Source organism: Pinus tabuliformis, chromosome 8 (genome assembly GCF_031772625.1).
Source record: "Pinus tabuliformis cultivar Carrire ecotype Pingquan chromosome 8, CPIR1, whole genome shotgun sequence".
In the NCBI taxonomy this organism is placed as follows: domain Eukaryota; kingdom Viridiplantae; phylum Streptophyta; class Pinopsida; order Pinales; family Pinaceae; genus Pinus; species Pinus tabuliformis.
The window spans coordinates 694,873,661-694,886,754 of NC_142294.1; the positions used below are offsets into that span (position 1 = coordinate 694,873,661).

Consider the following 13,094-nt stretch of genomic DNA (forward strand, 5'->3'; position numbering starts at 1 on the left):
CAAAACTATAAGTTGGCCTTACGGACAGTCATGTCGGCTTGGAGAGGAGGGACATACCTCTATTTATAGAGGTTTTCCACTCCTCAAAAGGACATCAATCTCACTCTGAAATCCACAAGCAAGAGAGAAGACAAGGAAGGACAAAGACAAGGCAAGAAAAAGGGTTACAAGGTCAGCGAAGAAAGGACGAAGGATAACGAAGGTGCAAGGTGTTTTCTGGGGAAAAAAACAATCACACTTGCGAAGGAATAAGGACAGTCTACGACCAGATCAATAGTGAAACTGCAATGACATATTCTTCATGGTTTGTGCTAGTAAATAGGTCTACAAGGCCTCTCTCTCCAACAAAGAAATAAGGAAAAGACAACGAGGTCAAGAGGATTGTTCCTAGGGTTTATGTCCACATGTGCGAAGTTTTCAAAACTCCACTTATGCAGATTTGACCACAGTTGAGTGCAGCACGCTTAAAGGTCTCATTTGGATGTGCATCTAAGTCTACAAGGTATCCAAATCGAAGGAAGAAGGCACTATCTATAACGAAGTAAAGAAGCCCTAATATCCTAGGGTTTCCTAACCTAGAAGACAAAGTGCCGAAAGAAGTGCCGGAAGATGTGCTGGAAGTAACAGTGCAGAAAGAGGAAGGATTCGACTGATGCTTGGAGGATATCCTAGTCAAGGGTTTAGGATTTGGCAGCTGTTCAAATAAGAAGCTTCAATAAGAGAAATCTTACAAAGGGTTTTCATCTCAAGAGTGGAGAGCGTTTGTTCCTGGCAGAGAGCCAAATTTTGTGTTCTTGTTATTTTGTTTTGGTAGCAGTTTGATGAAGCACACACATATGCACTAATAAGAAGAAGAAGAAATATAAGCTAACTAGAGAAAATTCAAAGACTTCACAAATTGTTATCAAGTCACGGAAAATCATCACAACACTAGTTTGCCCTAGATTCTCTAACACCATGAATTCTATCTGATCCTTTTGTGAAAATATTGCAATAGTTGATTGCAGTTTGTCCATTTTGAAGCTCAATGAAGAGTAATATATGTGGATGTTTAGATCCCTTTTGATTTCCTGTTTGTCGTGGGGCCACTTCTCACAGCTGATTAAATCGAAATAAACATTACCTCGGTTATTACAAGTTTCAAATGTGAATTCAAACATGGCTACAAGGCTGCTTTGAAGGAGGTTTGGTCTGATGTGGATCTCACATTATAACTTGGCAAAAGAAAACTCTTCACTCTGTGTGTCTGCATTCGTTGACATGGGATATTGACTTGTAACCTGTGTGTCCCCCTGTGCCTCGATAATCAAAATAGATTCAGCACGTTGGGGAGAATAACTTGGAGATGTGTCCATTTCCAGATCCGATGCTTCATATTCTGAGTGATAATAGCTCTCAGATATCTCTGAAGTATTAACGTCTCCCATTGTTTTGTATCTGCGGAGCAAGTGCAATGGAGAAGATCCATGGATTGGAGTTGTTTCCCCACTTTGAAACCCAGAAGACAACACTGAGCTGCTTGCGATTCCAGAAGAAGAATGCTCTGGCTTTCTATGTCGTTTCATTTTTTTCTTAGCAGTTTTATGCCATTTCTGTAAGGCAACGGCTGTCTGTTCTTCGAATATAGCCTTCTTCATGTGAGAACCCATCTGCACAGGAACATCTCATCAGTTTTGAGAGCACTACCCTAAGGTTTAATCACAGCAGGATTATTTGAACAGTCCTGAAGCTCACTATCACAAAATCAATTCGCCTAAAGACAAATTCTGCCAATCTTTCAACACAGTCATTGTGTCTTTTTCTCTTGTTTTCTTTTGACATGGGTGAGACTACTAACATAAATTTATTGAACAAACAAAAGAAAGTTCTAGAGTGGTCCTGTTTTTCTAACCAATTTTTTTTAGGTTTGCCTGAAGCCCACAACAGAGTGAATAATCTGTTCTGCCAAAAAAAAAAAATTGAAACTTCCTAGTTCTTATTTTTCCCTAATAAATTTGTCTGCTGTGAGTTCAACTAATTCTCAAGTGACAACTTATCTCTTATTTTATAAATACTACTAAGTTATTTAAGCATCACGCACTGTACAGCTTGGCTGCATCTATCCTCTGTACAAAGTAAACAAGATAAATCGACTGGTAGTGAAGACTTGACCAATGCAATTCTCCCAATTTATATTCATATTATTCAGCCTGTTCTGGAGTCTGAATTTCAGTTGATCCTCTCAACAACCCGAATTTGATGGTATCTTCGATGAACATGAAAAGACTCACCTGTGTCACAAGTGCATAAAGTGGAAGTGTGATGTAGCTACATAGAAACTGCACAGCAACCCTAATCACAGACACAAGCAGCCCAATGGAGTCCTCATCAGATGCAAAAAATGGTTACTATCAGTGTTCTCCATAGACAGCATTGCAGTCTGCTAGTACTAATCCAAAGCAGCAATAACCTAATTAAAACGATTACTTGCTTGCTTAGAATGTGCTCTCTTCATGTTTAAGGCAAGATAAAGATTTTGTAAACAAAATATGTATAATAGTCTACGGGTTTGAATGCTCAACATACTTTCTTTTTCCTCGAAAACTTTATGGGGAAACTCAAAAAGTGATCACATACTTACCCAATGATGATTCTGATTATGATTAAAACAAAATTGTCATGAAAACAAGATCTCAGGCCAAATTCGTACTGCAAGCATAAAGTCAAATCTAAATAAGATGCAGAGATGTAGTAGAAATGAAATTCTAATGCTGTATAAACTGAAATTGATTTAGGGTTCTTGAGACTATATTTTTTTAAGTATTGAATTAATAGTGCATATAAATTTCATCAAATTCAGCCAACTTATAATTCAAGGCTTTGATTTCTAAATTTGACTCTGGTTCATTAACATGGTGATGCCGTGTCTCAAGTTTCAACCACTAAACTGCATCCCAACAAATGCAAGACTGCAAAATGTTACTATCATTAGCATAATAAACCCAATGACTCTACACACAAGAATTTATTCTTTACTGAATGAACATATTGCTTACCCATATCCAAAAAAAGAATGCAAGCTGGAAAGCATTCTGCAGAACAGAAGTAACAATCAATCCATTGCTATTCCCATGAATATTCAGAGAATTCAGAAATATAGTTTGTCAATGAGAATTTAGCATGCACATCATTTGATACCTGGAAGAGAGTGAAATGGATCAATAAAAGGACAAGTTGAGGGCGACCAAACCAAAATAGTTCATTCGTTGGCTGCACTACCGGAGTTCCTTTCAGTACATAAAGCCTATCTTGAATTTCTAAAGCCATCTCTGTTATTATAACTTGTAGCTTTGTTCCAATCAACAAAATTATCTGCACATTTTGGAAGATCAAATGGAAATAAGTTTTGAAAAATTCAATCATAAAAACGTCCAAGACCATTGGTTCACATGATCAATGTACCCTGTCCTATGAGTAATATTTTTATGCACTTACATTAAGAGAATAAACGAGATCCAGAAAAATGTTTATGCACTTACAATTAAGGGAATAAACGAGATCCAGAAAAATGTATACCACCCTGCTCAGAGGAATACATCCAATCAGAATGAGAGTTAGTTTAAACATACATCCAATCAGAAGGAGAGTTAGTTTAAACAATTGTGGACATCTAGAATGAAGACTTTGGACGCAGGGTAGAGTACTGAAGCTTTACCATTCACATTAAGAAGCAAAAAAATTATAGCAAAAGCCCACAAAGGAGGACTGCAGATAATGCATCAAGGGTGTGTGTTAGTTAAAAGTCAAGAACAGGTTTTCGGAAAAAACAGGGGATGACAAACCAAGGTCAGACAAGGGAAACACTGTATACATAATTCTTTCTGAGACCAAAGCTGTTGTGAACATAGAAAACATTACTAACCTGATTCCAACTACGCTCTTGAAGTCATCATCCAAAGATCTCTTGATATATTTCTGAAAATCAAACTTGCTATTTGGAGCCAAGTGAGCCTGTACGTACATTTTGAAGTAATTAATACTTTAGAACAAATCAGATGCCTTACATGAATGAAGTTGGGTTTGAAATAAACAAGATGAGAAGGAAAAGACGATTTAAAGTGATCAAAACTTACAACGATGAAGCCATGGCGCAAGGTCACGTAATCAATTTTAGTTACAGACTGACAGAATTGACGAAAGAAGCATACCTGCAAATCTAAGGAAAGCTAATGTTAAATCAGATATGGATATTTCTCAATTAATGCAAATAGGAAACAAAGATATATCCCTTGAAGATTTGGAATTGTGAATAACTTACAATCCATTTAAGAATCAGTGTTCGGCTCCAGAAACTCATATGGCGCTTTACAAATGAAGTTTCATGGGTTAATCTGAATCTTGCAGGATCTGTTTGGACCAAAAAGGAAACAAATCCCTCAAAACCCATACGGTATTTTTCACACCCTCAAAAGCTTATCCAATCGCCCAAGTTTCATGTTGTGCCCTCTAAATATTTTAGTTTTGAAATCGAGAACTTTACCCAATCAGCCTATAACACAGTATATCCCAATTAGAATTTGCACAGTTGCCAAACTGGCTTGGGTTATTTCTTTTAAGTTTTCAACCTGAAAGTATCCAGATGCTGGAATAAATACTCTTCTAGACAAACCCAGTTAGAAGAACCAAAAGAACTCACCATGTGAAAACTCATACTCCAATGTTTGTGTCTCCTGTTCCCATGCTTTCCAGCGCTTCATCTAGGCATCAATAGGATTTACAGATCTCATTGTTAACAGAGGATTTAAAAGCATGCAGATATCAAAACAATAAGATCTACTGCAGAAATTAAACTGAATAATATATATGGAGAAAACAATTTGTCTCCCCTTCCACTTACTTTTGCTCTTGCTAGGGCGACAATTAAGACACTATATAACACATGGAGAACTGCCAACAAAAAGATGAAGATGTGGAGCTGGTTCATGCCAGTCGGGGAGACAAGAGGATAGTTACCCTTCAAACAAAGAATGACAAATTATCAAATAAGTCCAACTTAGGATAAACATTTGAAATTTGTATTGAAATCCTATTTCAAAATGGTCTAAGTAACCCTAATTGTATGAAAAAAATCACTCAGAGAATCACAGGGCCTGGATAGTTATGCCATATGCAGTAAGACTAAGAGTAGGGTGTGGTATATACATGTGCGGAGCTACAATAGTTGCTATCCTCACCAGCACCAGCTAAGACACGCCTCCATGGGATCTTCTGTTCAGAGGACATGGATTCCCATAAACGTTTTCGGCCGTGCTCCTCCCCATTATCTACTTTCATGCTTTCAACAGCAGTATCATTTGTCTTACACGGAAGCATAGTATCACCTACTTTTTTGGATATACAAATCATAGAAATGGGCTTCGCTCCAACTGTCAGTAGAAGTGAGATGAAACCAAGAAGCATCAATTCTGCAGCCCAAAATGACAAATTTCAGAAATATTTTCTCAGAGCACCAGAAATCTCATTCACAAATTCTAAGCTAAAAGAGATAAATCTGTTTGCATGAAATATTAGTTTGAAATCCAACTACAAAATGTCAAAAAAATCTACCAATACAATCAAAACAGATCATTTCAGACATATTGTCAGCCCATGTGACCAGCTCATGATAATTCATCAGGAAGCTCTACCCAGGAAACAGGATTTCTGGTAAAACATCAGAACTCCTTAGAGCAAACCATTTTCAGATATATTTTCTCATACAAGATGATTAGCAAGAAATCTCATGCAAGATAGACTGCAACAAGCATATCTGCATCAATCACATGGGGAATGTTAGTGGTTTGAAACATCTGTTACCTGCTTTCAGTTTTTCAAGTGCTTCATACAGGGCGTTCTTCTTTTTCCTCTTTAACCACTGTCAATATAGTGACAGAAGGAGACTTTATCAGTACAGAATGCATATTGTATTCAAAACTTGTGTTCCTAAAAAAAAATGATCAGCTCTTACTTCTAATCACTAATCATATATGAGCACATTAAAATTAGGCTCTACCAGTGTGGTTTGTTGCTGAATACAAAGCCCAAATTTTAGGAAATCCTCACTAGCCAAAACAAAATGAGTGCAGAGCCGAAGTAAGATGCATTAAATTAAATAAACAGTCTACTGCTGAGACTGAAACAAAACCTTACGTTGCTAACATGATGAATACCCTGTTCAAGCAATAAGGAGATGACTACAAATCCCAAGCAAACAACTGCTACTGCCCATGTAGGAGTTTCGGCTAAAGAACGATCACTACTGCTGCCCCCTCCTGCCATATTCTTCTTTTCACAGGATTGATAACTGTTTCCCTTTGAAATTTTCAGTATTTTATTCCATTTTGATCTTGAATTTCATAGTTTACATAACACTCTATAACAGAGCGAGCCAGCCAAAGTTACTTAATCAAATTCTATTGAATTTGAACATTATTCAATATTTTATTCTATTTAAACCTTGAATCTCATCATTCACAACCCGGCAATCACCAATTAATCAAATCCCACTGAATTTAATAATGGCAAACAGCAATATCTTCTCCCCAATTTCTAGATCTTGAATTGAAGCACAGGCACTATCGGAGCAGGATCCCCAGCTAACCTCTATATAATGTTGTCGCTGTGATCCAAGTCAATGCAAATATGGGAAAAGGCCATGCCAGGTCGACTCATCTGCACCGTGTGGTTACAAATAATTGTTTCGTTTTCACTCATCTGCACTCTCTGGCTTGATTATCATTTAGGTAAATTAGGTTTGGAAAACTGCAGTCCATTCAATCTCACTATCCTCGTCAGCTAGCAGAATTGGACTTTGACGGGCTTGGAACTCCATTAGATCTTATTGTTCAGTATTTGCCATTTATACGCAACAACGACACCTTGAAACCAAAGCTACAAGATACTCAAATTCAAATAGATCATACAGATTAATATTGACAACTGCTATTCCAGAAGTTCTATATACAATTTATCACATTTAGTGTCCAACATTAAACACCCGACTTTCTGGTATCAGGCTCAGAAGAAATTTATTAAAACAATAAATGGTTTACCTATCAATCACAGGGTGTAGAATAGCTTGCAGGAGGATAATGTTCAATCAAACTAAGCCTCAACTTTTGCACACATCTTTGAGGTCATTGTGAGAATTCTAATGAACAAGCAATCTCAAATTATTTCAACTAGAAAGTAAGGCTTTATAATTTCAACTGCCAAATTAAACATAGAAAACCCGGAAGGATAATGTGAAAGTTGAGCATTGTGTAGATAGTTGCATTGAAACATTTTAAGAGGTAAATTATCTTGTACAGTGATGATTACTCATACTTTATGAACATTGACAAATATCTTTAATAGTTTGCCTTCATGTTGTTACATTGATTTATGATGTCCTAGGTTTAATCAAATTGGAAAATTCATGTGTTATGCTTAATAAGGTTGGAGAGTTCATGTGACAACCCAGATTGCCTTTAAATTGTTACATCAACTTTTACAGTATATTAGATTCGATCAAATTGGAGAGTTAATGTGACTACCTAGATTGCTTTTAAATTATTACATCCACTCATACAGTGTATTAGATTGGATAAAGTTGAAAAATTCACGTGACGATTTAACCATTTTTTTAAATAATTATTATTTTTTAATAGTTTAAAAATTATATATTTTTGAAAAGGAATTTTAAATATTAAATAATTATATTAAATATATATTTTATCAATAAAATTGTTTTTTTTAATTTTACTGTTTTTTATTAGTTCATGGAAATGATATATTGTAGGATTGTCTTCATACTAGTAAAAGTGATCTCACTCTGACTAGATTTGTTTGCTTTTAAGATATATAAAATATAATTGAAAGTAACTAAAAAATAACTCAGTAAAATTAATTCTCTTTCTATCTAGAGCCCAGAAGACATATTCTATTAAAAAACTGCAAATAGCCTACTTTCATCATTACATATGTTCTGCATTGGGTTCTCAATCTTGGCACATAACTAAATCTTGGCACTTTTTTTTTCAGGGGGGAAGGATCCCCGCTGAAGAAGTCACATGTTACAATCATATTAGATTTGTTTGCTTTTAAGATATATAAAATATAACTGAAAGTAACTCAAAAATAACTCAGTAAAATTAATTCTCTTTCTATCTAGAGCCCAGAAGACATATTCTATTAAAAAACTGCAAATAGCCTACTTTCATCATTACATATGTATTGGGTTCTCAATCTTGGCACGTAACTGAATCTTGGCACTTTTTTTTTTCAGGGGGGAAGGATCCCTGCTGAAGAAGTCACATGTTACAATCATATTACATCATATACGTATATACGTCTGTACAATGGGGCCATATGTACAACGGGACAACCACATTACATCAAATATATGCTGCTGCGCAGCGTCTGGATCGAAACCTGGTAGAAAACGTGACAACCAACAACCCCATCATCATATCATGCACTTCGTGTGCTGAATCTTGGCCTTCAATATCCATTGTCTCAGTTGGCTGAGTCTCCCTTCCACTAGAGAGCCAAATAGTGGCTCCAAGGAGACTCTCCACGACGAATAATTCAATTGCCCCTGCAATCCCTATGCTCATTTCCTGGCTTCCCAACTTTGCAATCGCTCCCATTACCCTAACAAACATACCTAACATCGCATTTAGAAGGTTCCTTCATTCTCAAAACTCACGCCCAACAGGAATATCAATAAGAATGTTATTTAAAATCATAAACTTTGATTAAATTAATATTTTAATGGATTTGTTTAATAACAATATTTTAAATTTTCAAAAAATAAAAAAATAATTATATAAAATAATTTTCCATTAATATATAAGTTTGACATTTTGAAATATAAATTTAAATGATGTTGAAAATTTTATTTTTTATTATAAAATTGAAAACTTACAAAATATTTTTATTAGTAATTTTATCTTATATTTTTATATTTGTTATATACTAAATTTACAAAATCTTTTTAATAATAATTTATCTTATATTTTTATATCTTCTTTTATGCCAAGTTGTGCCTATAAACCAGTATCAGGGAGATGCTATCACACAATGTTGGATTTAAAAAGAATAGAAAAATGATACTTACATTAACAAATTAAAACAATACGCCCACGGGCTTTGGATTGACGGTGAATGGGTGCACTGTTACGGCACTCCTTCACTCCTTGCAATAGGTCACTGGTTCAAATCCCTCGTGGGTGCTTACCTACCAAAAAAAAATAAAAAATAAAAACAATACTAATAATATAAAAAATCAATGTTGTTCCTAAATAAAATACTTCAATTTGTTTATTTTACATCAAACTTCATATAGAGTAATAAAGTAATTGAAAGTAATTACTCACTACTAAAATTTGTAATCTCTCACTACTACTTAATATGGAGTTGACAAACAACATGTAAAAATAATATTATTGATGCTACATGATGTGCAACTCAATGAGGTATTTTTTAAACATTTCAACTTAGTACATTCTCATCAAAATATCATAACAACTTTTATTTTGATTTATGTAAGTAAAACATTTTTATAAAGATATTTATATTATTAATTATATATAATTTAAACATTTAATTGAAATGGTAGTAAAAGAAATATTTATATTATGACGTTCCAGGGGACAGCTCAATTGGTGATCAAAGTAATGTTTGTCTTGCGAAAATTGAGAGATCTAAGGTTCAAAACCCTCTAGTTGTGGCCCAGTTTGTTAATTTGGTAGCTCAATGACAAATTCCAATCATGGGACTAGATTCCTCTTTTCGAGAGGACCAATTTTGACTTTTGAAGCATTCAATTTGGACAAAGGGAAAGTGTATTTTTGAATTGAAGCCACAATGTCATATTTGATCGGGTCAGCCCTAACCGGGAATTGGACATCCTTGAAAGCCTATAAATACAAGTGACCTTAAGCTCATTTGGATATCATCATTATCAAACATCTTCTTCTTCTCTCTTTTCATTAGATTGGTTCGTACAAGTTTGAAGTGTGGTTCGTAGAGCTTGGTTCGTACATGTCTGAAATTACAGGGTCCGAAGCTCACACGTGAGATTAGGGTTTTTGGTTTCTAGTCGCAGGGTTAAAACATGAATTTTTCGGTTATAGTCATTGGCACATAGGCTCATTTGCATGGTTGAAGCTTCTCAACCACATGCATAACTCTTCCTCCATGTGGTTGGAATATGTTGTAGCTTTTTCTATCGCCTGCCACACAAGTGCTTTAGGAGATATAGAAGCCTCCTAGAGACACCCTCGAGGTTGATATGAGACTAGTGCCTAGGGCATATTAAGAGGGAAGTGCTTTTGAAGATTGTTTAAGGGATTTCTATTGCACTCCATATGTCACGTAATTGGAAAAGATAATTTAGGGCTTGGTTCAATAGTCCTTCATCAAGGTAAACTCAAGCAAATACATGTATCTAAATACTTAGGGGGTAAATATGGCTAATCTCAAAGAGGAATGTCTTGGTTTTGGTGGCCAACACACAACAATAGGTACTTAACATTGTTGTTGTAGTATAGGTGAATAGGAGGAAGGAAAGGAGGGAAATCGATGCAGAGGGCTAGACATAGCACAAAATCCTAGGCAACAATATCCAACAGAGATATGGAAGGGTGAGGAGATGAAAATGCAGAAAGAGTGGAGCGTTAATTAAGGTCCCAAGCTCTATGCATCATGAATACATTTGTCACCAAATAACATTAAGTAAATCTATGCACATTACAGGTACATAAGTAAATTTGTAGTTAACACAGGTACCGTTACTACTTAGCAACAAATATACAACCATGAATGAGAGTGATACCAACAACTTCATTACACTATTTCAGAGGAGGAAAGACATACATGAAGTGATAAACAAAGGGGGAAAACATATTGTGCATTTCTCTGATAGGAATCAACAAAAAAATTTCATTAACCTTCAAGATGTAGTCCAAATCACCAGTCCATTTACCTTAAGCAATCTATTTGTGAACATGCAAATAAAACCAATGTGGAACCACAGAAATTGAGCCTCTTGGGTACAAAATTCAGGAACCTTTGTTAAGTGTTTTTTCCCCCTATTTATAAGGAGAGGGAAAGCTTTGAACAACAATTACAAAATATCTTAGTCGAGCTCCAGTTGTCTAATCGACTAGCTGTCTCGACTTGCGATGGCTTGCTACCCAAATCATTACAAAGGATTTGATTCCTTATTTAAATGCAAGAAATTACAAAATAAAAGCTGAAACGAAAATTGAACGATGGACGAAAAAAATATCTCCCTGCCATTCTTGAGATGGCCTCTGATCAGGCCATTTCCCTGCCACAATGATTTGGCCGGTTTGCCTCTCTCTTTTTTCCTTAACTACTTGACTTCCCCACTCTCTAGAGTTGGGAGCGATCGTCTGTCAATTTCTTGCCATAGTGTGGAAACATAGACCAACCCTACGGTCCTTCATTGTATGACAATGTGGAGCTCCATGCTGAGCAATTACTACTTCCTAAGTCCCATACCTCTATTTACCTCACTAAAGATGTGCACACAAAGAAATTGAATTCAATTTTTCTTCCCATGAAGTCCTTGGCTTCTTGTTACATAATCTTCCACAGGATGAGCCCTTTTCAATTTCCAATTGCTTTGTGATTTCATTCAATACCTCAACTACCAACCCATACGCCTTTAAAACTATGTATTACATTATCAGAGCTTTTACTCATCGGGACTTTTATTCTTAAAAACGTTACGAAAACAGACTTTTGATGCTCCTTGGCCCCTTTTGTTTAGCCCCCTTCTACTTTACTCCATGGGACCGAAGGCTTGGCCTTAAGGTGCTAGGGCCTTTCTTTCCCACCCAAGGGCCATTTTTCCTTTGTAAAATGTTTTGCGCCCCTGGTCCTTAAAGTTCTTCTAGACCATGTGCTAGCTTAATATATCGGAGCCCCTCTTCATCGGAAGTTTTTCAAGTGCCAACTGTTGTAAAGTGTCGATATCCTCAACCTCCGATTTGACGTCATCATTTACACGTGGCACCTCATGAGTGGTGAAATGTGTCACCCAAATTTCCCCCCATAGGCTTCTTCAAAACACCAAAAATTCTTGCCACGTGTCCTTTTGTACTGCCACGTCATGTTGACGTCAGATGCCACTATAACTTATAGGAACCAATCATATGTTGCCACGCGCCATTATTGGAACCAACCCTGTGCCACCATGTGTCCTGCTCGAGGAGAGAGAAAAGGGTTCATCTGCCCTTGGTTTTGTGATGAAATCATTTATAAACCTATATTTTAGTCCCCCAATGATTTTACACTATCGACACATTACCCCTTTCGCAACATTTAAAAGGTTGTCATCTACAAAATTGTCGATTGCTGATATTTTGATGTGCCAATTTCCTCTAAGCTCCAATGTGTGAGTGTTGATATGCCTGACTGCTCTGGTTTGTGATCGCCAATATTCTCGACTATAGCTGGACCTCCAATATGCGATCATTGATATGCCAGGACCTCTGATATTGCAATCTTTGATATTCTGATATGCCTTCACAAGGCTTCAATCCTTGAAACTTCAGAAGACCATAACTTTTCATCCAGGAGTCCATTTTTTGACTTCCACATATCGTTGGAAAGTTTTTTCAAAGAGCTTTCCAATGGAGAGGGTCCATTTGGGATTTGAGTCCTTTTGAGGCTTGGAATATGACTGAAAAATTCTCTTCTCATTTACTCTTTGGACAACTGAAAACACATTTTGCAGTAAGTGACAACAGGATCTAGGGTTTCAGTTTGATAGTTGATCATAGTTGACGGAAGTTGACCACCGATTGAGAAAGCTAAATTTGATCAATATTATTGTTGGGATCATATTGTTTGGTTGATATTATTGGATATTTTTGTATGGGCTCATTGTACTCTCTGCTAAACATTTTATGACAATCTAATAGAAGAAGTATTACAAATGGTTTTCCCCCTTGTGGGGTTTTTCCCTAGTCATTGACCAAATCTAGTGTCTCTTTTGATGTGTTGATTATCTTTGTTGGTACCATTTCATTGCCATCCTTTTCTTCTAGAAATCCATCATT

At 36.0% G+C, this 13,094-nt stretch overlaps 1 protein-coding gene across 3 annotated transcripts; it reads right to left on the minus strand.

The window, feature by feature from the left end:
- Positions 1-868: 868 nt before the first annotated feature.
- Positions 869-7,193, minus strand: LOC149237511 (MLO protein homolog 1-like). 3 transcript variants are annotated; one of them, XM_089372666.1, is made up of 15 exons: positions 7,071-7,193; positions 5,836-5,893; positions 5,182-5,444; positions 4,877-4,993; positions 4,676-4,736; positions 4,298-4,386; positions 4,113-4,187; positions 3,902-3,990; positions 3,695-3,744; positions 3,519-3,559; positions 3,178-3,351; positions 3,036-3,071; positions 2,621-2,688; positions 2,271-2,331; positions 869-1,649 (listed from the first exon to the last, which is right to left on the minus strand). In XM_089372666.1, exons 3-15 carry the CDS (start codon positions 5,437-5,439, stop codon positions 1,209-1,211), a joined length of 1,560 nt encoding a protein of 519 aa, XP_089228792.1. In that variant the 5' UTR covers positions 5,440-5,444; positions 5,836-5,893; positions 7,071-7,193; the 3' UTR covers positions 869-1,208. The 3 variants fall into 3 exon arrangements, with proteins under 3 accessions (XP_089228792.1, XP_089228791.1, XP_089228794.1); XM_089372665.1 differs by lacking the exon at positions 7,071-7,193 and adding an exon at positions 6,169-6,996; XM_089372668.1 differs by lacking the exons at positions 2,621-2,688; positions 7,071-7,193 and adding an exon at positions 6,169-6,994 and having other exon boundaries at positions 1,515-1,649.
- Positions 7,194-13,094: the final 5,901 nt, after the last annotated feature.